General features: G+C 49.2%; 1 protein-coding gene across 1 annotated transcript; it reads left to right on the forward strand.

Moving 5' to 3' along the window:
- Positions 1–2,034: 2,034 nt before the first annotated feature.
- On the forward strand, positions 2,035–21,478 carry synm (synemin, intermediate filament protein). Its single transcript, XM_078429927.1, has 4 exons — positions 2,035–2,980; positions 9,931–10,055; positions 15,551–15,618; positions 17,199–21,478. Exons 1-4 carry the CDS (start codon positions 2,195–2,197, stop codon positions 19,808–19,810), a joined length of 3,591 nt encoding a protein of 1,196 aa, XP_078286053.1. The 5' UTR covers positions 2,035–2,194; the 3' UTR covers positions 19,811–21,478.
- The last annotated feature ends 6,278 nt before the right edge of the window (positions 21,479–27,756 follow it).

Raw genomic sequence — 27,756 nt, forward strand, 5'->3', positions numbered from 1 at the left:
ACAAAGGCAGCATCTTTCTATGTGCAGTAGACCCTCACATTGCGGCCATCTTAGAATATTGCACTCGCCTTTTACATACTGAGGGTGGTGGGGATATAGAGTGAGCCGCCAGTCTGAAGAAGGGTCTCGACCTGAAACGTCACCCATTCCTTCTCTCCAGAGATGCTGCCTTCCCCGCTGAGTCGCTCCAGCGTTTTGCGATGCCAGAGGAGGTAGTTGAGGCAGGAATTATAAAAACATGTAATGTAAGAAAATAACTGGAAATGCTGGTACAAATCAAAGGTATTTATTTCACAAAATGCTGGAGTAACTCAGCGGGTCAGGCAGCATCTCAGGAGAGAAGGAATGGGTGACGTTTCGGGTCGAGACCCTTCTTCAGACGTGCATAGGAAAGGTTTAGAGGGACGTGGGCCAAATGCACGTCGGTGGGACTAGTGTCGATGGGGCACTTTGGTCTGCATTGGCAAGCTGGGCCGAAGGGCCTGTTTCTGTGCTGTATGACTCCAAGATTCTCAGGACAGGGATTACAGAACAAGGGACACAGTTCTCCTGCGGTCTTAAGCCTCCGTTCTTACACTCTGCCGCATGGTCTGTGTGCAAACAAAAATAGAATAGAATTCCATGCAAGATTCTCATGGGCACATTAACCAGGCAGACTTCCAGCACCAGAGTCTGAAGAAGGATTCTAACCCGAAACATCGTCCGCCCTCTTTCTCCTGAGATGCTGCCCGACCCACTGAGTTACTCCATCGCTTTGTCTCTTATCTTAGAAACATAGAAACATAGAAAATAGGTGCAGGAGTAGGCCATTCGGCCCTTCGAGCCTGTACGCACCGCCATTCAATATGATCATGGCTGATCATCCAGCTCAGTATCCCGTACCTGCCTTCTCTCCATACCCCCTGATCCCTTTAGCCACAAGGGCCACATCTAACTCCCTCTTAAATATAGCCAATGAACTGGCCTCAACTACCTTCTGTGGCAGAGAATTCCACAGATTCACCATTCTCTGTGTGAAAAAAAACGTTCTCATCTCGGTCCTAAAAGACTTCCCCCTTATCCTTAAACTGTGACCCCTTGTTCTGGACTTCCCCAACATCAAGTCAAGTCAAATTTATTTGTCACATACACATACATGATGTGCAGTGAAATGAAAGTGGCAATGCCTGCGGATTGTGCAAAAAAAAGAATTACAGTTACAGCATATAAATAAAGTTAATAAGTTACTATTAGTGTCGACAAAAATTTAGTCTCTGGGGTTATAAAAGTTAACAGTCCTGATGGCCTGTGGGAAGAAACTCCGTCCCATCCTCTCCATTTTCGCAGCGTGACAGCGGAGGCGTTTGCCTGATCGTAGCATCTGGAACAGTCCATTGCTGGGGTGGCAGGGGTCCCTCATGATCTTGCTTGCTCTGGATCTGCACCTCCTGATGTATAGGTCCTGCAGGGGGACGAGTGTAGTTCCCATGGTGCGTTCTGCCGAACGCACTACTCTCTGCAGGGCCATCCTGTCCTGGGCAGAGCTGTTCCCAAACCAGACTGTAATGTTGCCGGACAGGATGCTCTCTACAGCCCCAGAGTAGAAGCAATGAAGGATCCTCAGAGACACTCTGAATTTCCTCAGTTGTCTAAGGTGGTAAAGGCGCTGCTTAGCCTTACCCACCAGTGCGGCAATGTGTGTTGCCCACGTCAGATCCTCTGCGATGCGGACTCCCATCGGGAACAACCTTCCCGCATCTAGCATGTCCAACCCCTTAAGAATTTTGTAAGTTTCTATAAGATCCCCCCTCAATCTTCTAAATTCCAGTGAGTACAAGCCGAGTCTTCCAGCACTCGGGCAGCTCCACTAATGGATTTCCATTCTGCCCGTAGAGTTGACACCATTTTTTTTGTCCACAAGGGGTCAGAACTGTGGCAAAGTCACAGTCCGTCCAAGTTCTCAGTGGGTTAAAGAGTTCCAATGATTCACTGCCTGCACCGCCCCCTTTATAAATGGGACCACCTGTTAGCACTGGAAGGGATAAGAGACGGACATACGCGCACACACGCACACACGCACACACACACACACACGCACACACGGATGGATATCCTCTCTTCATGATAGAACAAGGAGCTCGCACAGCCCACACAAGAGCCTTTGGCTTGAGTAACTGATTCGTACTGAGGGCTAGGATCAGCAACAGCAGGCAAAATGTTTCCTTTCAAATCCACGATCCTTCACGAAAGGTCCCAGCTCCAGGAGCTGAACTGCCGGCTGGGGTCCTACCTCTCCAGGGTCCGAGAACTGGAGCGAGAAAACCAACTGCTCGGCGTGGAGATCGGGCGCCTGAGGCAGGCGGGGGCGACCGAGTGGGGCGGCCCCTCGGCGGAGGAGATCGCCAAGGCGCGGCTGGAGCTGGAGGAGCTGACGCTGGAGAGGGCAATGACCGAGATTCAGAGGCGCAACCTGCAGCAGGGGGTCCAGGAGCTGAGAGACCGCTGCGCGGTGGAACAGACGCTCCACAAGAACATGAGGCAGGAGATGGAGGCACATCGGGAGACTCTCCAACAGACCGATGCCACCAACACTTCCCTGGAGGGCGTTATCTCCCAGCTGCAGGCGGAGTACCGCGCCCTGGAAGCTCAACACGGGCGAGAGCAGAGGGAAGTGGAGGAAGAGCTGAGGAGAGGCAGCCAGCTCCTGGTGAGACAGAGGTACCCCACCGGCCCCGCGCACATCGACAGCCATTCCCTCGCCTATTCCGAGATCTGGCAGGAGAACCTCGAGGTGTGCCGGCTCAAAATCGAGGAGCTTGAGGCAGCCGGGCAGCAGGACAAGGCGAGAAGGGAAGAGATAAACAGGGAGAACGGGCGTCTGCTCGGGGAGATGGAGACTCTGAAGAGTGAACTGGAAGATCAGTTTATTCTCCAAAGCCAACTGGAGGAGGACTTCTTAACGTTTCACCAGGGGCACGGTGAGGATGTGGAGGAATATCAGGTCAGTGTGATGGGGAGAACTGCTTGCTACACTGCGCTCCGTCAGAAAGGCTGGCTCTGCCCTGGGGGGGGGGGGGGGGGTAGGGGTACCAACTATTGTTGTAGATATGCTCTATATGGAAATGGTCCTTCGGCCCATCCAGTCCACACCGACCTCAACCACCCATTTACATCAATCCCATATTTATTCTCCCCAGTAGTATAAGAAAATAACTGCAGATGCTGGTACAAATCGATTTATTCACAAAATGCTGGAGTAACTCAGCAGGTCAGGCAGCATCTCAGGAGAGAAGGAATGGGTGACGTTTCGGGTCGAGACCCTTCTCCCCATATTCTCATCAACCGGAAGAAACCCAGACGGTCATGGCCTGGGGGGTGCAAACTCCACAAAGACAGCACGGGAGGTCAGAGATTGAACTGTTCGCTGGAGCTGTGAGGCAGACAATAGACAATAGACAATAGGTGCAGGAGGAGGCCATTCGGCCCTTCGAGCCAGCACCGCCATTCAATGTGATCATGGCTGATCATTCTCAATCAGTACCCCGTTCCTGCCTTCTCCCCATACCCCCTGACTCCACTATCATTAAGAGCTCTATCCAGCTCTCTCTTGAATGCATTCGGAGAATCGGCCTCCACTGCCTTCTGAGGCAGAGAATTCCACAGATTCACAACTCTCTGACTGAAAAAGTCTTTCCTCATCTCAGTTCTAAATGGCCTACCCCTTATTCTTAAACTGTGGCCCCTTGTTCTGGACTCCCCCAACTTTGGAAACATGTTTCCTGCCTCTAACGTGTCCAACCCCTTAATAATCTTATACGTTTCGATAAGATCTCCTCTCATCCTTCTAAATCCCAGTGTGTACAAGCCTAGTCGCTCCAGTCTTTCAACATATGACAGTCCCGCCATTCTGGGAATTAACCTGGTAAACCTATGCTGCACGCCCTCAATAGACCAAAACTGCACACAGTACTCCAGGTGCGGTCTCACTAGGGCCCTGTACAACTGCAGAAGGACCTCTTTGCTCCTATACTCAACTCCTCTTGTTATGAAGGCCAACATTCCATTGGCTTTCTTCACTGCCTGCTGTACCTGCATGCTTCCTTTCAGTGACTGATGCACTAGGACACCCAGATCTCGTTGTACGTCCCCTTTTCCTAACTTGACACCATTCAGATAATACTCTGGTAGCGGCCGTACTAGCCACACCACTGTTTTGAATGCATGAAGAGCTTGCTTCACCTGGGCCATGTGATCAGACCGCTTGCCTGTTAAAGATGACATTTGAGTCCCAGCACCTCATTGTGTCAGGGGTTGTACATAAAGGCTTACTCCTACAACAACTGACTGGTCTGCTCTATGCAGGAAGGTCTGCCACTGACACTAGGGGTTGCCAACTATCTCTCTCCCAAATATGGGACAAGGTGACGTCATCGCCCCGCGGCCACGTGCTCCCGCTCCACCGATGGCGGCCGCCCGGGCCGGGAGGCGGGTTCCTACGCAACCACTGTTAGGCGAATGCACTCGGCCCCGCTCCCCGAATATGCTCCGTTAGCCTACAGTGTCCGGCCCTACAGCCTCCTGGGCCTACAGTGTCCGGGCCTACAGTGTCCGGGCCTACAGCGTCCGGGCCTACAGTGTCCGGGCCTACAGTGTCCGGGCCTACAGTGTCCGGGCCTACAGTGTTTGGGCCTACAGTGTCTGGGCCTACAGTGTCCGGGCCTACAGTGTCCGGGCCTGCAGTGTCCGGGCCTACAGTGTCCGGGCCTACAGTGTCCAGGCCTACAGTGATTGGGCCTACAGTGTCTGGGCCTACAGTGTCCGGGCCTACAGTGTCCGGGCCTACAGTGTCCGGGCCTACAGTGTCCGGGCCTACAGTCTCCGGGCCTACAGTGTCCGGACCCCTCTGTGCCGGGTGCCCAAATATCAGCAGCGTAGGACTAAAATGGAGCCAAAACCTGAGTAGCAGCCCCTTCAGATACTCAAACAGGGGCTGCAATCTCTCGCAATGTAAATACAAATGGTACACGGTGTCTTCCTCGCCGCAGAAGTGACAGGCGGCAAGCTCTGCATCCCGGCAGCTTATTGCAGGCGGTACTGGGTGCAGTCAATGACAATTCCCCACTTTTTCCCTCTCCTTGCTGAGATGGTATTTCTCTGACCCTATCTCTCTCTGCTGCACAGCCCAGCTAACACATCAGGAACTAGGAATGCACGCTTCCCGGATTTCTGTTCAAGTGCCTTTGGCACACGGGGTCTGCAGCACAAAAGGCCTTTCAACACCCTGCTAAGGGACAGTTGGGAGAAGCACTTGATGTTAGAAAGCCTAGCAGGTTGTTTGTGTACAGTGTGCAGCGTTGGAGATGTGCCCAGAAGACCCAGGGCTACTGCCAGTAACACTAACGGTCACAGTGTGTAGGAAAGAACTGCAGACGCTGGTTTAAATCGAAGGTCGACACAGAATGCTGGGGTAACTCAGCGGGTCAGGCAGCATCACTGGAGAGAAGGAATGGGTGACATTTCGGGGAAATGTCACCCATTCCTTCTCTCCAGAGATGCTGCCTGTCCCGCTGAGTTACTCCAGCATCTTGTGTCTACTAAGGGTCACAGCTTGGTGTGCACTTAATGCCAAGTCCATCTCTATGGTTGTTGAAGAGTGCAATACATGTGTGTCCACTTTTTTTGCTTCTTGCCTGTAAATGCCATCTCTTGCCTAAGTGCAGCTCCCCCTGCTCTGCTCTCTGCCCACATGGCCTGGCCTGGCCTGATAGCTGAGCCCCTGATTGCTGGCAGGTTAGGTGGCTGAAGTTTGAGGCGGAGGGAAGGGAGAGGTAAGAGTGGGGGATGTTTCCAGCACGTCTTTTTCTTGGGCAACTGAGACTTAACCAGAATGCTTGCAACATCAGTGACGCACTTGAAGACTTCTGCAGGAAAATAACTGCAGATGCTGGTACAAATCGAAGGTATCACAAAATGCAGATGCTAGTTTAAATCAAAGGTAGACGCAAAATGCTGGAGTAACTCAGCGGGTCAGGCAGCATCACCGGGGAGAAGGAATGGGTGACGTTTCGGGTCGAGACCCTTCTTCAGACTGATATGGAGTCTGAAGAAGGGTCTCGACCCGAAACGTCACCCATTCCTTCTCTCCAGAGATGCTGCCCGACCCGCTGAGTTACTCCAGCATTTTGTGATACCTGATACACTTGAAGACTTCCATGTCAGCTGGGCGTCTGAACTACAAATCATATCACAATTGAACCTGTCGAAAAAAACTGCAGATGCTGGTTTAAATCGAAGGTAGACACAGAATGCTGGAGTAACTCAGTGGGTCAGGCAGCATCTCTGGAGAGAAGGAATGGGTGACGTTTCGGGTCGATTTAACAATTTAACGTCTTTTTGCTTCTAAAAATAATGCTTGACTCTGCTCTGTCTCGGCCACAAGCTGCAAATCGAGGCTCGACCCTTGAATCAACCACCTGAGTTAATTGTGAGGGATAGTGGGACAGTAACCCAGAGATGCCACTGTGGCGGTTGGCAATCATCCCAAGGGTGAATGATATCCAGCAAACCACCCGTGCTAGGATGTATTCTTGGCTTTTAAGTTTAGGTTTCAATTTGTCTGTAAACCTCAGGTTTTCCCAATCCCAGCTCTGGCCCCAACCACAAACCTATCCATGCTCCCAATTCCCCCATGTTGTTCACCCTGACCTGGCAAGGATTAAAGGGCCACCCTGGGATAAGGATTCTGACAATCCACCTTATTTTTGGCCCTGGTGACTTTATAAACCTCTCGGATCATCCTTTACATTAGAGGTCCTACTTAAAGCGGGTCAGGCAGCATCTCAGGAGAGAAGGAATGGGTGACGTTTCGGGTCGAGACCCTTCTTCAAACTGAAGGGCCCGTTGTACTATTCATAAGTGATAGTAGAATTAGGCCATTCGGCCCCTCAAGTCTACTCTGCCATTCAATCATGGCTGATCTATCTCTCCTTGGGCGGTCACGGTGGCGCTGCGGTAGAGTTGCTGCCTTACAGCGAATGCAGCGCCGGAGACCCGGGTTCCATCCCCGACTACGGGCGCCGTCTGTACGGAGTTTGTACGTTCTCCCCGTGACCTGTGTGGGTTTTCTCCCAGATTTTCGGTTTCCTCCCACACTCTAAAGAAGTAAAGGTTTGGAGGTTAATTGGCTCGGTTGAAATGTAAAATTGTCCCCAGTGGGTGTAGGATAGTGTTAGTGTGCGGGGATCGCTGGTCGGCACTGGGCCGAAGAGCCTGTTTCCGTGCTGTGCCTCTAAACTAAAACTGAACTCTAGGTGTTCCCAATCCCAGCTCTGGCTCCAGCCACAAGCCTATCCATGTTCCCAATTCCCCCATGTTCCTGACCCTGGCCTCACAAGCACACGTCCTCCCCAGGTTACGCAGGGCCGCATATATACAGCTCCTACATATGAACACTTGTTTGGGAGACGGGTGGGATGGATTTGCTGTCTGCTGAGGTCTGCAGGCATCTTCAAAAGCTTCAAAAGTCGGGAGCCTCGATCGCCTCGTGGCACCACGGGAGAAGAATGAGGAGGAGATAAGACTTTTCTTCGCCTTCCATCACAGTGAGGGTGTGCCTGGAGCAATCACTGTGATGGCTGTTTGTGTTAAAATTGTAATTGTGTGTCTTGTGTCCTTTATTGATTACTGCCGGACCCTGACGTGAGAGGACGCTGGCGCTGTTTGTTCGCCACATCTCCGTCAGGACAGTTCGTCTGTTTGTTTTTATGTCTTGACTGTTTATAAAGCGTCTTTGAGCACTTGGAAAAGCGCTATATAAAATAAATGTTTATTAATATTATTATTATTATTTTTCACCATGTGGGACTTTGGTTTGCAGCAATTACTGAATGGTTGAGTTAAATGCCCTGGTTTAACTACAGATTTCCCTTGGTTGGCACACACACCGATCAGCCAAGACATTATGACCACCTGCCCAATATGCTGTTGGTCCTCCGTGTGCAGCCCCATACGCAGCAGGGTGCGGTGCACTGTGTATTGTGACACATTCCTTCCGTGACCACTATTTCTGTGACTTGTGCCACAGTTGACCTTCTGTCGGTTCGGACCAGATGGTTCGGACCCTCGCGCATCGATGAGCCTTGGGCACCCAACACCCTGTTTGTGGTTTGTCCCTCCTCAGACCACTGTCGGTCGGTACTCACCACTGCTGACCGGGAGCACCCCACAAGCCTTGCCGTTTCACAGATGCTCTGACCCAGTCGTCTGGCCACAACAATTTGGCCCTTGTCAAAGTCGCTCAGGTCTTTACTCCTGCCCATTTCTCCTGCATCCAACACATCAACTTCAAGAACTGACTGTTCACTTGCTGCCTAATATATCCCACCCCTTGACAGGTGCCATTGTAACAAGATAATCAATGTTATTCACTTCACCTGTCAGTGGTCATAACGTTTTGTCTGATCGGTGTATGTTTTCAATTAAATATACTGTTGGGCATTGCATTGCTGACTGGTGTTCCGTTTGGGCAATGGACTGTACTGAAGAAGGGAACCCTGACAGAACCTTGGGAGGATCTGTACGCAGATCACTGGATGGTACACCAGCAGATAACAAGATCTACATGATCAAAGCTGAAGACAGACACAGAGTGCTGCAGTAACTCAGGCAGCGGGTCAGGCAGCGGGTCAGGCAGCGGGTCAGGCAGCGGGTCAGGCAGCGGGTCAGGCAGCGGGTCAGGCGGCGGGTCAGGCGGCGGGTCAGGCGGCGGGTCAGGCGGCGGGTCAGGCGGCGGGTCAGGCGGCGGGTCAGGCGGCGGGTCAGGCGGCGGGTCAGGCGGCGGGTCAGGCGGCGGGTCAGGCGGCGGGTCAGGCGGCGGGTCAGGCGGCGGGTCAGACGGCGGGTCAGGCGGCGGGTCAGGCGGCGGGTCAGGCGGCGGGTCAGGCGGCGGGTCAGGCGGCGGGTCAGGCGGCGGGTCAGGCGGCGGGTCAGGCGGCGGGTCAGGCGGCGGGTCAGGCGGCGGGTCAGGCGGCGGGTCAGGCGGCGGGTCAGGCGGCGGGTCAGGCGGCGGGTCAGGCAGCGGGTCAGGCAGCGGGTCAGGCAGCATCTCTGCAGAACAAGGATGGGTGACGTTTCGAGTCGGGACCCTTCTTCAAGCTGAAAGCAGAGGGGAGGGAACTGGAGGGGAAGAAAAGGCCAGAACAAAGCAGGGCGGGCAACAGATGGCCAAGGAAGGATGGAGCCCACAATGGTCATCTTGGTTGTCATAGTCAATGGTCAATGGTCAATGATGATTATTGTCAATGGTCATCATAGTTGGCTGGGGAAGCGGAGATAACAAAGGGGTACATCGATGTTCAATCAGCAAGGGAATAAGAAACATAGAAACATAGAAAATAGGTACAGGAGGAGGCCATTTGGCCCTTCGAGCCAGCACCGCCATTCATTGTGATCATTGCTCACAGCTCATGATCAGTCTGGGGAAGGGTCTCGACTCGAAACGTCACCCATTCCCTTCTCTCCTGAGATGCTGCCTGACCTGCTGAGTTACTCCAGCATTTTGTGAATAAATACCTTCGATTTGTACCAGCATCTGCAGTTATTTTCTTATATATACCCATTGTGATCATGGCTGATCATCCACAATCAGTAACCCGTGCCTGCCTTCTCCCCGTATCCCTTGATTCCGCTAGCCCCTAGAGCTCTATCTAACCCAATTGATAGGGAAGGGAGATCCTTGAGGAAATTTGGACCATTGACAAAGCAGGCTCGAGGGGCTGAATGGCCTACTTCTGTTCGCATTTCCTTACAGACATCCATCTTTGCCGTCAATACATTCCCAGCTTCTGTTATTTGGTCACCCAGCTCTGGTGCTGGGGTAGATGGGGAATTATGAACAGCGACCGTCTACACATGGAACTGCCTGACTAACTTTGCCTTGGTTGTCGTGTACAGAGCCAAGTTGACGTACTGGAGGACGAGAAGCAACATCTTGCATCGGCCATTGCTCTGAATCTCAAGGAGCAGCAGAAGTTGATGCAGGTGAAGATGGGACTGAATCTCGAACTGGCCACGTACAGGTAATGTTTCAACCTTGCGCAGTGTGACAATGGGCTGGATCCGCAGTTGACTGGAATCAGGGTTGGCTTTAAAGTTGAACGGCACAGAATGCAAAGTTGCCCTGATGCTCAAAGGGCAACATGAGGCGACCAGACCTTTCAGGAGCAAAGTGAGGAATTCCATAGGCAGAGGGCTGGAGAGGTGGGGAACACCCTCCAGCAAACAACCGATATGTCCAGGGTCAATCTTAACCAAACATTAAGGGCGGTCACGGTGGCGCAGCGGTAGAGTTGCTGCCTTACAGCGAATGCAGCGCCGGAGACCCGGGTTCGATCCCGACTACGGGCGCCGTCTGTACGGAGTTTGTACGTTGTCCCCGTGACCTACGTGGGTTTTCTCAGAGATCTACGGTTTCCTCCCACACTCCAAAGACGTGCAGGTTTGTAGGTTAATTGGCTTGGTGCAAATGTAAAAATTGTCCCTAGTGGGTGTAGGATAGTGTTGATGTGTGGGGATCGCTGGTCGGCGCGGACCCGGTGGGCCGAAAGGGCCCGTTTCCGCGCTGTTTCACTAAACTAAACTTCACAAATCACAGGGCATTCTGAAAACGATATGAATGGCGCCACAGAAATGTGCATCTTACTCTATTTAGGGCGGGGCGACGTGCAGTAACAGTCTCCTGTCGGAGAAATAATATTCAGTTCTTGGAAAGACTTAGGATTTATGGAGAGCTAAATCAACCATGTCCCAGGCAGGCAGGCAGGGAGACCAGTGCATTCATGATATGGTTTCATTACAGCAGGACAAATAGATAGAAAACAGATGGACTGGAGGAACATGTTGAAGAAAATTGCCATCACCCCTGTCTAAGCAGAGATATTAGAAACCAGCTAGTTACAAAGATAGAAGGTAGACACAAAAACTGGAGTGACTCAGTGGACAGACAGCATCTCTGGAGAGAAGGAATGGGTGACGTTTCGGGTCGAGACAACTTCTTCTTCAGACTGGTAACTCAATGGACAATAGACAATAGGTGCAGGAGTAGGCCATTCGGCCCTTCGAGCCAGCACCACCATTCAATGTGATCATGGCTGATCATTCTCAATCAGTACCCCGTTCCTGCCTTCTCCCCATACCCCCTGACTCCGCTATCCTTAAGAGCTCTGTCTAGCTCTCTCTTGAATGCATTCAGAGAATTGGCCTCCACTGCCTTCTGAGGTGGAGAATTCCACAGATTCACAACTCTCTGACTGAAAAAGTTTTTCCTCATCTCCGTTCAAAATGGCCTACCCTTTATTCTTAAACTGTGACCCCTGGTTCTGAACTCCCCCAACATTGGGAACATGTTTCCTGCCTCTAACGTGTCCAACCCCTTAATAATCTTATACGTTTCGATAAGATCCCCTCTCATCCTTCTAAATTCCAGTGCATACAAGCCTAGTCGCTCGAGTCTTTCAACATATGACAGTCCCGCCATTCCGGGAATTAACCTAGTAAACCTACGCTGCACGCCCTCAATAGCAAGAATATCCTTCCTCAAATTTGGAGACCAAAACTGCACACAGTACTTCAGGTGTGGTCTCACTAGGGCCCTGTACAACTGCAGAAGGACCTCTTTGCTCCTATACTGAACTCCTCTTGTTATGAAGGCCAACATTCCATTGGCTTTCTTCACTGCCTGCTGTACCTGCATGCTTCCTTTCAGTGACTGATGCACTAGGACACCCAGATCTCGTTTTACGTCCCCTTTTCCTAACTTGACACCATTCAGATAATAATCTGCCTTCCTATTCTTACCACCAAAGTGGATAACCTCACACTTATCCACATTAAACTGCATCTGCCATGCATCCGCCCACTCACACAACCTGTCCAAGTAACCCTGTAACCTCATAGCATCTTCCTCACAGTTCACACTGCCACCCAGCTTTGTATTATCTGCAAATTTGCTAATGGTACTTTTAATCCTTTCATCCAAGTCATTAATGTATATTGTAAATAGCTGCGGTCCCAGCACCGAGCCTTGCGGTACCCCACTAGTTACGGCCTGCCATTCTGAAAGGGACCCATTTATCCCCACTCTTTGCTTTCTGTCTGCCAACCAATTTTCTATCCATGTCAGTACCCTACCCCAAATACCATGTGCCTTAATTTTGCCCACTAATCTCCTATGTGGGACCTTGTCGAAGGCTTTCTGAAAGTCGAGGTACACCACATCCACCGGCTCTCCCCAGTCAATTTTCATAGTTACATCCTCAAAAAATTCCAGAAGATTAGTCAAGCATGATTTCCCCTTCGTAAATCCATGCTGACCCGGAACGATCCTGTTACTACTATCCAAATGCTCTGCAATTTCGTCTTTTACAATTGACTCCAGCATCTTCCCCAGTTGAGTTATTGGTACACACCATTGAGTCATCGGACTCGACCCGAAACGTCATCTATTCACCAGTCCGAAGAAGGGTCTCGACCATAAACGCCATCCATTCCTTCCCTCCAGAGATGCTGCCTGTCCCGCTGAGTTACTGCAGCTTTTTGTGTCTATCTTCAGTTTGAACCAGCATTTGCAGTTTCTTCTTTCACATAATTGTGAGCGGCACGGTGGCGCAGCGGTAGAGTTGCTGCCTTACTGCGAATGCAGCGCCGGAGACTCAGGTTCGATCCTGACTACGGGTGCTGCACTGTAAGGAGTTTGTACGTTCTCCCCGTGACCTGCGTGGGTTTTCTCCGAGATCTTCGGTTTCCTCCCACACTCCAAAGACGTACAGGTATGTAGGTTAATTGGCTGGGTAAATGTAAAAATTGTCCCTAGTGGGTGTAGGATAGTGTTAATGTACGGGGATCGCTGGGCGGCACGGACTTGGTGGGCCGAAAAGGCCTGTTTCCGGCTGTATATATATGATATGATATGATGATGATAATTACAAAGATAACTGTCTTGCCCCCATAATGTTATATTTTCTTACGTCATGGGAACCATAACATAAACACTGTTTAATGGATGGATAAATCCTATAACATCACAAAGATCTATTAGAGAGATAACTGGAATTCAATGGCCAACAGGTTTTAAAGAGCCTTGGCACAGACCACAAAGATATTTCCACATCTGACAATTACTGAAGCAAGATTCTCTCAGTGTCGATCACTCGTTAGACAATGGAGTTTTTCCTTAATGTGGGAAATCCCCTCTGGAAATATTAGATTTGCAATACCTCCAGTTGTTGCCCATTAACAGCCTGCTTGGTGGAACAGGCTTGCAAATCCGGTATTTCCCTTTGGGAACTTGGTGTGAAAATCACTCTGGCCCACAGAGGAACAGCGTCTTGTCTATTAGTTGGCTGCAGGAATTTTATTTGAAACTAGACCAAGTGGGCCCAAACCTAAATGGGAGGTAATCCACACAGTCACACAAATAAAATGCAAACTCTACATAGAGCATACCAAAGGCTGGATTAAAATCGGATCACCGGGGCTGTGTGGCAGCAGCAGTAATTGTCAGGCAAATATGCTGAGGCACTAGTTTACTCCCCACCAACCACTATTGAATGGGAGATGAAACTTCAGCAGTCAATTTGTAATAAACACAACCGTGGTCTACTTGGGCCAATTATGTGTGATGTTTCCAGGATAGACAATAGACAATAGACAATAGACAATAGGTGGAGGAGTAGGCCATTCGGCCCTTCAGGCCAGCACCGCCATTCAATGTGATCATGGCTGATCATTCTCAATCAGTACCCCGTTCCTGCCTTCTACCCATACCCCCTGACTCCGCTATCCTTAAGAGCTCTATCTAGCTCTCTCTTGAATGCATTCAGAGAATTGGCCTCCACTGCCTTCTGAGGCAGAGAATTCCACAGATTCACAACTCTCTGACTGAAAAAAGTTTTTCCTCATCTCCGTTCTAAATGGCCTACCCCTTATTCTTAAACTGTGGCCCCTTGTTCTGGACTCCCTCAACATTGGGAACATGGTTCCTGCCTCTAACGTGCCCAACCCCTTAATAATCTTATACGTTTCGATAAGATCCCCTCTCATCCTTCTAAATTCCAGTGTATACAAGCCTAGTCGCTCCAGTCTTTCATCATATGACAGTCCCGCCATTCCGGGAATTAACCTAGTGAACCTACGCTGCACGCCCTAACCTAGTAAACCTACTATTCTGGAACAAAATAACTGAAATGGCCAAATGTTCAATGTCCAAGATGCTGAATCTACACTAGAACCAACAATATTACTAGTCGAAGATAGGCACAAAAAGCTGGAGTGACTCAGTGGGTCAGGCAGCATCTCTGGAGAGAAGGAATGGGTGACGTTTCGGGGTCGAGACCCTTTTGCAGACTGATCAGTTTATATTACTAGAATATACAGAATATTACGAGTCCACAAGCTACAAAATGCTTCTCTTGGACAGAGTTTCTGGTGATTTCATTCTTCCCTTCAGCAACCGGGTCAACCATTACACCAACGCATGCCAACTCTGAGCAAGCTCTTCCTCTCTGAGCCTTGTACGAATAACAGGCCAGCATTGTTCCGGAGAGCGTAACTGCAATTCCAACCCCTTTTGACATTCTGTTTGGCTTTGAGGGATTAATACAGCCAGTCCTCACCAGCCAAATCACTTGGCTGCATAATACAGCTGTGAGCTCCAGGAATCTTTGAGTAAACTGACATTCCCGAACTCTGAAACCATTGGTATTCAACTGAAGGCAGTTTATAGGAAAAAATGAATGAGTCAGTTTTCCTTTGAAGGGAATAATGTGATGTCTAAACATAGCTTCAACGTGTCTTGTTGCTTTTCACTTAGTATGGCTGTATGGTAACTCAAATTTCACTGTACCTTAATTGGTAAGATCTTGAAATCTTGAACTGTTAATGCTGATAATAATAAATATGTCCATTATCAGGAATATCATCACGCCCTGGGTTGTCTTACAGACTAATGTATAGTATTCTTTACCTTCCCCAGTGTTGACTCCGTACTTAAACACAGCATCTCAAAATTGCACACTTTGGAATGAATTTGCAAACCTATTGTGTGTAGGGTTGCCAACTTTCTCACCCCCAAATAAGGGACAAATGGTGACGTCACCGCCCCGCGCTCCACATGACCTCACCCAGCCAGCGGCCACGTGCTCCCGCTCCACCAATGGCGGCCATCCGGGCCGGGAGGCGGGTTGCTACGCAACCTCTGTTAGGTGGCGCCCGGGCCTGCGGGCCTACACTGTCCTGGCCTACTGCGGCCCCCCGGGCCTACACTGTCCTGGCCTACAATGGACAGGCCTTGTGTCCTGGCCTACTGCGGCCCCTGGGCCTACATTGTCCTGGCCTCCAGTGTCCAGGCCAACAGTGTCTGAGCTTACAGTCCCCCCCCCGGGCCTAATACGGGACAAGGGCGGTCCAGTATGGAACAAACCAATTTAGCCCAATATACGGGATGTCCCGGCTAATACGGGACAGTTGGCAACCCTAATTGTATATCACCTGTACCTGTGATTACTTGTGTTTCCAGGGCCTTATTAGAAGCTGAACATGGTAAACATCAGGAGATAGGGGAGCAGCTATGGATGTCCAACAAAGGTAAAACTACTTTCTTAAAATGTGATTATCTAATGTGTTTGTTCAAATTCTACGTTTTAGCTAAGCCCAATGGAAATTTCAAGGTTTTTTTCCAAAATCCTGTACCTCCAGTGATAGATTTTATTCACTAATTTCTTGACTGACATCTTGAATTGGCTGGAATCCCCTAATTCCCCAAAGCCTGGAAATCAAGTCTACGGGCCCCTGTTCTAAAAACAAGGAACTGCAGGTGCTGGTTTACACAAAAAGTTCACAAAGTGCTGGAGTAACACAGCGGGCCAGGCAGCATCTCCGGAGAACATGGATGGGTGACTCTTTGGGTCAGTAGAATTGGTCCCAACCCATAACATCATGCATCCATGTTCTCCAGAGACGCTGCCTGACCCACAGAGTTACTCTGGGCCCTCTGACCTATATAGTTTGTCATGCTGTTAAATAATGCTTCTTTTGTGGCACCTCTCCAGACCAAACTTGACCAGAGTTCTCCTTGAGTTTGGCATCCTCTAAAAATGTGCTGCATTCCAACTCATTTCCAAGTCCTGCTCAATGATATGATTTGGCTCCCAATAAATCAAAGCCTCAATTTTAAAATTTTCAATCTTAAAGACATACAACTAGGATTGCCAACTGTCCCGTATTAGCCGGGACATCCCGTATATTGGGCTAAATTGGTTTGTCCCGTATTAGGCCCGGGGGTTGCTGTAGGCCCGGGGGCCTGTGTAGGCCAGGAGGCCTGGGCGCCGCCTATCGGAGGTTGCGTAGCAACCCACCTCCCGGCCCGGGCAGCCGCCATTGGTGGAGCGGGAGCACGTGGCCGCTGTCTGGGTGAGGTCACATGGGGCGCGGAGCGATGACGTCACCTTTTGTCCCATTATTTGGGAGTGAGAAAGTTGGCAACCCTAGATTCAACACTGATCAGGCCCTTTGGACCAATATGCCCATATCCTTCTAAAGCTCCACTATACATGTCAACATTGTGATTGTACCCTCTTCTACAGCTTCCTATGGCAGCTCTGCATGTAGTTGCCACTTTCTATGTGGAAAATCATAACCTTTGGGACCTCCTTTAAATCTTTCCTTGCTCACCTTAAAGCTGTACCTGCTAGTTTTAGACTCATCTACCCTGGGATAAGGATTCTGACAATCCACCTTATTTTTGGCCTTTACATTAGAAGTCCTACTTAAAGTGCGGCACGGTGGCGCAGCGGTAGAGTTGCTGCCTTACAGCGAATGCAGCGCCGGAGACCCGGGTGCGATCCCAACTACGGGTGCTGTCTGTACGGAGTTTGTACGTTCTCCCTGCGTGGGTTTTCTCCGAGATCCTCGGTTTCCTCCCACACTCCAAAGACGTAGAGGTTTGCAGGTTAATTGGCTGGGCAAATGTAAAAATTGTCCCTAGTGGGTGTAGGATAGTGTTAGTGTGCGGGGATCGCCGGTCGGCACGGACCCGGTGGGCCGAAAGGGCCTGTTTCCCTCTGTATCTCTAAACAAAACTAAAAACTCTGGTATGATGAGTTATTTGACATACATCAATGTAGAAATCAACCCCTGCATTAAATGATGTATCATTACTTTAACAGGTGTAGACATGAGATCTCAGAGATGCAATATAATGCCACTTCCAACTCTTGACACCCTGGAAGGGATACGTTGGATGCCAAGTGGAATACCTGCCCTCTCAACCACCCAGAAAGACTCTGGTCTTATGACAATCACCAGAGGAATAACATCAAAAGCTATTCCATCCCGAATATCTACACGGAAGATTAATAGTTCTTTCTCTGATAAAGATCTCCGTTACACTGATAAGTCTTCATCAGTTCGAAACGTAGATTCTGCATCAAGGTCAAGGACCATCTCCAAAGGAATGCCAGAGTCGGTCGTGGCACCTCGTGATCCACTCATCGCAATGAAGAGACCTCAGGTCCAGCACAGAGTGCTTGTGGAGGAGGTGAAAACCAGTCAAGTGGTCTTGGAGAGGCCTGAGCGTGCTATGGACGTGACCTCCCCCCTCCCAGCTGGGGTAGAGGCCATGGAGTCGGGAGACAAGGAGGCCCAAGACAACAAAAGTGCCAAGTCGGAGAATGAAGCCAAACCTCAGAGTTCAAGTGACTTGCCCGAGCCACCTTTTAGTCAGGTGGAATATGGCGATTTTAATGGGAGATCCCGTGAGATGGCCGAAGAGGAAGAGTTCAAATGGCAACCTTCACACGACGTGATAACCTGGGAACCTGGTGTAAAGCCGCTGGAATTCAAAGAGGACTTAAGTGCAGTGGGGTCATTCATGAGCCTCGACAGATGCAGCCCTAATGCCAACTTTGAGGACATCGAATCAGAGTATTACCTCTCCGATAATATACCAGCAGAGAACAAAGAGGGACCTGCGACAGAGTTAGTCGGCGGGAGCCGGGCGAGAAGCCCAGCGGAGGAGTCGAGGGACTACAGAAGGATAACTCTTTCGAAGGGAGGGGTGTTGACCGATAACGCCAGAATCGGGGACGTCTCCCCCACCCATCTGGGGGAAATGGAAATGGTTTCCCCCGAAACTGCCATCTATTGTCACATCGAGGAGCAGGAAGTGCTGGAGGATGGGACCACAAAACGAGAAATCGTCATCCAGTCCAGAAGTGAGGAAACTGTGGACATGGCGGACGCGGGCAACCTCCAAGAGGTGCTGGGCGAGGATGGCAGCTGGGCCTTGGAGCACCCATCAGGGCCAGTGACGGATGGTTTCATTGACAGACTGCTGAACCTGGACATTGAGGGAAGAGAGAATGCAGGGAAAGCATCCGTTAATGTTGTGATAAACGAGCAGGTGGCTGAAGCCGAGAGCTTTCCCCCACCTCCGGATGCAGGACAACTGGATGGCGGGGAGCATGACCTTGAAGGACCAGGCGGCAAACACGAGGAAGTCCTAAATATTACCATGTCTGCTGCGGACTTCAGGAATACGATGCTGTCAGCTTCTGGGCCAGAGCCTCCAAAGTTCCTGGGCAGGCCAGCTCGCTTTTTTTCAGATGACACGGCAGAGGAGGCGGAAGAGGGGGAAGGAGGAGAACCGTATGGAATAAGTGGACAACACGGGAGGGTGCCGGGTATTGATGGCGGCGAAGGCCGAGAACGCAGTGAACAAGCCGAAACCGCCTATCGAGATTCCTTTTCCAAAGAGCTCTGCTCGCCGCGCTTAGTGGAGGAATCGATTAAGGTCCCACAAAGTGTCCGGGCATCGATTGTAGAACTCCTGAAGGAGGAAACCGAGGATCCGAAGCTGAAACTGAAAGGGGCCTTGGAGCAAATGAAAGGGGCTGTGCCTGACAATCTGAGAGATGAGCTTTCCATACTCACTGGAGATATCGGAGAGAGGCCGGACAATGTGTCGGTCAACATCAAGCACGTCCAGCAATCCTCCCAGAGAGGGGTTATCACGTTAGAAGCAGAAGTCAACGTGTCACAGACTCTGGAGCTTGAAGACTTCTTTTCAATGGGAAGATACAATGAAGATGAAGGGGGCGTAAGTGAAATAGGGTCTGGACTAGCGTTTCTTAACAGTCAGCAGGAGCTGCAAGGGCTATTGAATGGGAAAGACTTTCCATCGGTTGCATCTTTAAATGGTGGAGACAGGAGTAGAGCAAAAGTTCAGGTTTTTAATGAACAAAACATCCTATTTGAGCCCAATGTGGATGAAGATGCTGATGAATTTTCATCCACTCAAGGTCACGAAGGTCTTCAGACTGCTTTTGAAACGACCGGGTCAAGTGAAATGGAGAGTGGCGTGCCTCCATGGCTGCGAAAGGATGCAGATAAACTGTTTGGGGAAGAGTTTGTTTACAAAGTCTCGGATCCTGCCGATTCGCCCGCGCCCCTCCACACGAATGTGAGCAGGATTGTGTCCGGGGACACCGGCGTTGGCGGCAGCCAGCGGCCCATGTCTTTCATCGCGCAGGGTGAATTTGCCACAGGAACGGATGGAAAGGGACTGGTCGACAGTGTTTACGGTGAAGAGTGGGACTGCGGGAGCGGGGATGAGCTGGCAATTGAAGAGAGAGATGAGCAGGCTCCCGATTCTGAACTCGCGCACTACGCTACTTTTCCAAAGGTTCAGGAGAAGCAGAGGGTTGTCGTGTCTGAAAGCAAGACGCAAGTGTTTCATGGTCAACGAGGCAATGGCGTGGCACACCTTGATGAGGATTAGCTGGTTCAGTATGATGTTATACGATAACAATAGACAATAGGCGCAGGAGGAGGCTATTCGGCCCTTCGAGCCAGCACCGCCATTCAATGTGATCATGGCTGATCATTCTCAATCAGTACCCCGTTCCTGCCTTCTCCCCATACCCCCTGACTCCGTTATCTTTAAGAGCTCTATCCAGCTCTCTATTGAATTCAATGTGATCATGGCTGATCATTCTCAACCAGTACCCCGTTCCTGCCTTCTCCCCATACCCCCTGACTCCGCTATCCTTAAGAGCTCTATCCAGCTCTCTCTTGAATGCATTCAGAGAATTGGCCCCCACTGCCTTCTGAGGCAGAGAATTCCACAGATTCACAACTCTCTGACTGAAAACGTTTTTCCTCATCTCCGTTCTAAATGGCCTACCCCTTATTCTTAAACTGTGGCCCCTTGTTCTGGACTCCCCCAACATTGGGAACATGTTTCCTGCCTCTAACGTGTCCAACCCCTTAATAATCTTATACGTTTCGATAAGATCCCCTCTCATCCTTCTGAATTCCAGAGTATACAAGCCTAGTCGCTCCAGTCTTTCAACATGTTCACGAAAGAAGATTATGTCCTTCTTGTCGAGAATCTAATTAATACAGACAAAAATCGAGGTTCACCATCACTAAGTGGACACTACAGTCTCAATGCAATGATAGATTTTATGCTTTGATGATGTACAGCTTGGGACGTTTCCTATCAAGCATATAACCAAAGCCCGCAGGTTTTCCCTAAACGTGATTTCTGGTCAACTGAGACATCAATGCTGTGGTACTCGCTTGCAATGGGGAAATAATTATTTAGAAGTAACCTTGCTGGTGTGGTGCAAGTAGGTTTCACTGACCAACGTTTCAGAGGTAACGTCAGAGGCCAAGAATAAACGACCACACTTCAAGAGAACTGACAGAATGGAGATAAGGCTGGGGCACTGACATTGCAGTCACTTGTCAGATTTCCAAAGAACTGCCTGCAGAGTTTCAATTAACAAGCTTCACAGTGCCTAACAATATTGCATGGTTAAGCTATGTTACGTTTTGATGCCATGCAGTTTGAGCTGAATTTTAGACTCCTCTAGGCCAACACGTTGTCAAAAATTGTCAAGCACAAATACTAATATTGCAGAGATAAAGAGAAGTAGAGGGCAGCTTTGTTACTATCACAGACAATGAATGAAGCATTATTAATCATTGTAACCATCTATAAAAACCACTCAGTGCTGTTTCCCCCCTTGTTCTCATATCTATTACAATTTTATTCCATCAAATAATCCTTGGGTCATTTTCACATAGATGGAGGAGATGATTATTTAGCTTCTTGTTCGACCATTCAGTGAGTTTGTAGCTAATTTGTGACTTATCCAAATAATTGCCTTTGTCCGCTACTGATGGTTAAACAAGAATCTCTGAATTAATCATTCAATTGACCTAATGATCACTTCTGGAAGATGGCACCAAATATTCACGACCCTTTGCGTACAGTTGTGTTTCCAAATTTCCCTCCTGATTTTCTTTTGTCCATTTTCTCCTGCCCGTTGATTCCCAGACGTAAGGTGGATAGAGGGAAATTCCGTTTTTCCATGCCTCCTTTCCTGCAGTCTGCTGTGCTTAAAATGTAAGGCAGGCACACAATGCTGGAGTAACTCAGCGGGTCATGCAGCATCTCGGGAGAGAAGGAATGGGTGACGTTTCGAGTCCGAAACGTCACCCATTCCTTCTCTCCCGAGATGCTGCCTGACCTGCTGAGTTACTCCAGCATTGTGTGCCTGCCTTCGATTTTAACCAGCATCTGCATTTTTTCCCCCCACGTGTTTAAAATGTATTTTTCATGTTCACAAAAGATAAAATGAGTTTAGCCCTTGATGCCTGATTCTTGTTAGTGTGACACTCACACGGAAAACGCCCAGACACGAGTGTAATGACATTACTTTCCCGATTTCTTCTCCGTTTCTTCAAACCTGTAAATGGATTGGTTGCACCTGCATGCATTCTGTCAAATATGGAACAATTGTTACAAGTTCATGAGCAAAATTAGTATGAACATCAATAGGAAAAGTACTCAAGGGTCAAACCAATTTATATGTTTGAAATGGTAATCTGTTCACGGAATGGTTAGAGTGGGCATGTCAAGAATGAGGATTGAAAGCTGATGTTATGTAGAACAAGGCATGGGAAGGAGACACATGGTGTATTTTATGGTGGAAATGAATCAAAGAGCATTTCTGCACAGCTGGTTTTTGATTTATGGAATGGATTCCGGAAAAGCATTCTGTTAGGTTAAATGTCATCATCTGAAAATGCTGAATGTAATGTGTTGTTGGTGTATTGGTGCAGTATGTTCTGTGGGTGGGGACTGGCATGCTAGTCATCAAATGGATTTGTAAATGGAGGACATCTTAAACCGAGCAATAGCTCAGCGCGGTCACGGTGGCGTGGCGGTAGAGTTGCTGCCTTACAGCGAATGCAGCGCCGGAGACCCGGGTTCGATCCCGACTACGGGTGCTGTCCGTACCAAAGATACTAGAGGAGCAAGATGAACCACTCCGTTGAAATCGCCTACACTGAAGTGTAGCACGCAAAGGAGCGTAACGTCCGCCATTTTAGTAAGCAAAACCCGCCGTTCTCTCTGCCTCTCGCAGTGTAATCAGTGTTTTGGGGGAACAGTACGTGTGATGATACCATTAAAATGCAGAATATATCCCATCTATCAATTCACAGATTGTTGTTATTTTTGTTTTTAAATGTTTCTGCAAGTTTCTACCTACTAGAATGGCCGCCGTGACGTACTACGGTTTTTAGGGTCGAGTGGTCTATCTTGCTCTGCTCTATTGTCTTTGGTCTGTACGGAGTTTGTACGTTCTCCCCGTGACCTGCGTGGGTTTTCTCCGAGATCTTCGGTTTCCTCCCACACTCCAAAGACGTGCAGGTATGTAGGTTAATTGGCTTGGTAAATGTTAAAATTGTCCCTAGTGGGTGTAGGATAGTGTTAGTGTGCGGGGATCGCTGGTGGGCCGAAAGGGCCTGTTTCTGCGCTGTATCTCTAAACTAAACAGTGAAAATTTGCAAATGGAATATTTCACAATCTCCTGGTCATCACAGACATGAAGTGCTTTTTGATGTGTAGTTACGATGCGATATAACTATGTTACTCAGTAACTACGTTACTGTTGGAAGGAGCAGATATTTCAGCCACAGCACACTCTGAAGTAGGTAACTGGTGACTGTAGAAATAGACCCTGCACAATGAACAGTCTTTAAGGAGGGAAACGGGCTAAATAAACCTATTGAATGAAGGCTACCATCGGTATTAACGATGGATTAATTCTGGTGCATGCAGCGATATCAGAACGGAATGCTTACAACTGTTTCTCTGTCCTCTTACCCGGACTATGTCAGTGTTGTTTGTTGTGCTGGCAGCGTAAGAGTGAGCAGTTTATACCTAATATAAGAATTAATGGACTACAGCGTTGGTAGGTGTGGAAATGCAGGTGGGAAATGCAAGTGTTGAAGTTTGGAAGCAAGCACAGATTGCTAAAGTACAGGCCACACCACCCTCTGAAATAAAGTTACACTGCGCACAAGATGATTAATGCAGGTTGTAAGAATTGGGAACGGGTGATTTAAATGTTATACTCTAGATAAACAGACACCACTTTGCAGTTGCTTCCTGTTTTGTTTTTCGCTAAAATGTTCCAATTTAGTAGTAAAACACTTCTTCAGATTCCAGAATCCTGTTGTTCTTTCTTATAAGTTACTGCATTACAGGTCACTGTGTCAGAATCTGTAAAGATATTAAACACTACTCGACCAAGTGGGACCTGTTGGGCCCAAACCTCTCCTGCATTGGTGTAGCACCCTCTCATCCTCACTCCTGCCCCGCCTCCCTCCCCTCCCCCTTATTAAGGGGTTGGACACGTTAGAGGCAGGAAACATGTTCCCAATGTTGGGGGAGTCCAGAACCAGGGGCCACAGTTTAAGAATAAAGGGTCGGCCATTTAGAACAGAGATGAGGAAAAACGTTTTCAGTCAGAGAGTTGTGAATCTGTGGAATTCTCTGCCTCAGAAGGCAGTGGAGGCCAATTCTCTGAATACATTCAAGAGAGAGCTGGATAGAGCTCTTAAGGATAGCGGAGTCAGGGGGTATGGGGAGAAGGCAGGGACGGGGTACAGATTGAGAATGATCAGCCATGATCACATTGAATGGCGGTGCTGGCTCGAAGGGCCGAATGGCCTCCTCCTGCACCTATTGTCTATTGTCCACCCTCCCCCTTCCTCTCCTCCCCCTCAACCCCCCTTATCCCTCCTCCCCCCTCCCTCCCACCCCCCTTCCTCCCTCCCACCCCCCTTCCTCCCTTCCTCCCTCCCTCCCTTCCTCCCTCCCCCCTCCCTCCCATCCCCCTTCCTCCCTCCCTCCCCCTCCCTCCCTCACTCCCCGTCCCTCCCTAGGAAATAAATTTAAACTTTAACATGTGAATAACTTGAAAAATCTCACACCGATTTCAATTGAACCCCTTCCATTAGCACCAAAGGGACGACGGTGAGTAAAGTGAGCCTAAAATTGTCGCGCTATTGTGCACTGTTTTGGCTGTAGTTCATGAACAAACAAACAAGAGTTTTAGTATACAGATGAATAGTCCAACATACCTAAGACTGCTGCAATAAGAGTCTTCTCTCAGCGTAAGGCTCTGAAATAATTTTAGTTTTGTTTTCAGAGTTTAAGAACTGCCCTAAAATGGCATTCTTATTCCAGGGAAGAGGTCGTGGGTGGGGCAGGAGGGAAGAAGGCTTATCGCTGCTACACAAATTAGGAGATGCCAGCTCCACAGGAGATAGCAAAGCTGGAATATATTGGCATATATTGGCGACTGCTGAGGAAACACAATCTGCCACAGGCAATGATGGTCCAGTTTTACACTGCCATCGCAGTCTGTCCTCACCTTCTCCATCATGGTCTGGTTTGGCTCAGCCACCAAGCACGACATCCGGAGGCTGCAGCGGATCGTTCGCACAGCTGAGAAGGTTGTTGGCTGCAACCTTCCCCCCATTGACGAACTGTACACTGCAAGGGCCAGGAAGCGAGCGGGCAAGATCATCTCTGACCCCTCTCACAAACTCTTTGAAGCACTTCCCTCTGGAAGGCGACTTCGGACTGTCAAAGCAGCCACAGCCAGACATAAAAACAGCTTTTTTTCCACCAGCAGTAGCTCTAACCAAAGTCTGTAACCTCCTTGTGCTCTGGTATTTTATTTCATTCTTCACATGTTTAAATTATAATGATTTATTCTTAATTGTTTACTGTATATCGTGTCGTTACTCGCGAGCAAAGCACCAAGACAAGTTCCTTGTATGTAGACATACTTGGCGAATAAAAAAATTATTCAATTCAGTTATTCAATTCAAGAGGCTTTTAGATAGGCGCATGGATATGGATCGCATGCAGGCAGGGGAGATTAGTTTAACCTGACAACATGTGTGTTGGTGAGACCGCACCTGGAGTATTGTGTGCAGTTTTGGTCTCCTAATCTGAGGAAAGACATTCTAGCCTTAGAGGGAGTACAGAGAAGGTTCACCAGATTGATCCCTGGGATGGCAGGACTTTCATATGAAGAAAGACTGGATAGACTCGGCTTGTACTCGCTGGAATTTAGAAGACCGAGGGGGGATCTTATAGAAACTTACAAAATTCTTAAGGGGTTGGAGAGGCTAGATGCGGGAAGATTGTTCCCGATCTTGGGGAAGTCCAGAACCAGGGGTCACAGCTTAAGGATAAGGGGGAAGTCTTTTAGGACCGAGATGAGAAAACATTTCTTCACACAGAGAGTGGTGAGTCTGTGGAATTCTCTGCCACCGAAGGTAGTTGAGGCCAGTTCATTGGCTATATTTAAGAGGGAGTTAGATGTAGCCCTTGTGGCTAAAGGGATCAGGGGGTATGGAGAGAAGGCAGGTACAGGTTACTGAGCTGGATGATCAGCCATGATCATATTGAATGGCGGTGCAGGCTCGAAGGGCCGAATGGCCTACTCCTGCACCTATTTTCTATGTTTCTATGTTCGGCGACGGTACTGTGCACTGAAAGACACTGAAGTTTTAGCTGAAGAAACTTCAAACCACATCAACAAAGCCGTGACACCGACTGACATCCCTAGAGGGATCTCCAAGCTGCCTGCCGTCAGGGAAAGACCCTGGAGCCAGTCTGTCTGAAATCCAAACCATTCCATTTCTCAGTCTCCGGTTTGCCGTGGAACAAATGCCTCAAATGCATCTCTAAAGTTTCCTTTTGTGTTTAATGAAAATGGGTAGGAGTAGCAGAGAAGCCGGCTCGAAAGATCACAAAAATAATTCTTTCATCCAAGGGTGACGTTCCAGCACAACATTATGTTGCCGTGGAAACGCTGGCTTCAAAACATGGCAAATCATAACCATAGTGGCCCAGCTGCTCCCTGCACCCATCCTTGACATTCCCCACAGCCTCTGTACCATGGGTCTTGTCGGATATTGCTCGCTTGAATTTACTGCAAGGTTATATCAATTTAGACAATAGACAATAGGTGCAGGAGTAGGCCATTCGGCCCTTCGAGCCAGCACCGCACCGCCATTCAATGTGATCATGGCTGATCATTCTCAATCAGTACCCCGTTCCTGCCTTCTCCCCATACCCCCTGACTCCGCTATCCTTAAGAGCTCTATTTAAGCTTGGACCCCCTCAAGCTTGAAAGGGTTCAGAAAAGATTTACGAGGATGTTGCCGGGACTAGAGGGTGTGAGCTTCAGGGAGAGGTTGAGTTGGCTGGGTCTCTATTCCACGGAGCGCAGGAGGATGAGGGGGGATCTTATAGGGGTGTACAAAATCATGAGAGGAATAGATCGGGTAGAGTCTTTTACCCAGAGTAGGGGAATCGAGGACCAGAGGACATAGGTTCAAGGTGAAGGGGAAACGATTGAATAGGAATCCGAAGGGTAACTTTTTCACACAGAGGGTGGTGGACAAGCTGCCAGAGGAGGAACTTGAGGCTGGGACTATCCCCTCGTTTAAGAAACAGTTGGACAGGTACATGGACAGGACAGGTTTGGAGGGTTATGGACCAAGTGCAGGCAAGTGGGACATTGTTGGTCGGTGTGGGCGAGTTGGGCCGAAGGGCCTGTTTCCGCACTGTATCAATCTATGGCTGAGTTTCACCAGGCCAGTTCTATATGGAAGGCAGATGTCTAAAGAATTTTACAGAGCACAGCAGCACAGGAACACGCCTTTCATCCCGCAATATCCATGCCGAATGTGATGTCAGGTTAAACTAATCTTCTCAGCTTGGATGTGACCCATATCCTCCGTTCCTGCATATCCATGGGCCTATCTAAATGCCTCTTAAGCATCACGTTTGTATCTGCCTCCACTACCACCCATGACAGTGCATTCCAGGCACCTTCTACTCTGTGCGATAGGCTCATACCTATTAACCCACAGTACATTCAACTGGACAGCCTCAGACCAATCAGGCTCAGGGCGGCACGGTGGCGCAGAGGTAGAGTTGCCGCCTTACGGCGAATGCAGCGCCGGAGACCCGGGTTCCATCCCGACTGCGGGCGCCGTCTGTACGGAGTTTGTACGTTGTCCCCGTGACCTGCGTGGGTTTTCTCCGAGATCTTCGGTTTCCTCCCACGCTCCAAAGACGTACAGGTCTGTAGGTAAATTGGCTGGGCAAATGTAAAAAACTTTCCCTAGTGGGTGTAGGATAGTGTTAGTGTGCGGGGATCGCTGGGCGGCGCGGACCCGGTGGGCCGAAAGGGCCTTTTTCTGCGCTGTGTCTCGAAACTAAACTAAACCAAGATACTGCAATACCGAGCCACATGTACATCATTGATAAATTATATTTTATTAAACCTCAGAATGCAAAAAAATAGAGCCAAACTAACATTAAAAACTTGTTAGGAG

Source organism: Rhinoraja longicauda, chromosome 38 (genome assembly GCF_053455715.1).
Source record: "Rhinoraja longicauda isolate Sanriku21f chromosome 38, sRhiLon1.1, whole genome shotgun sequence".
Taxonomy (NCBI): Eukaryota; Metazoa; Chordata; class Chondrichthyes; order Rajiformes; family Arhynchobatidae; genus Rhinoraja; species Rhinoraja longicauda.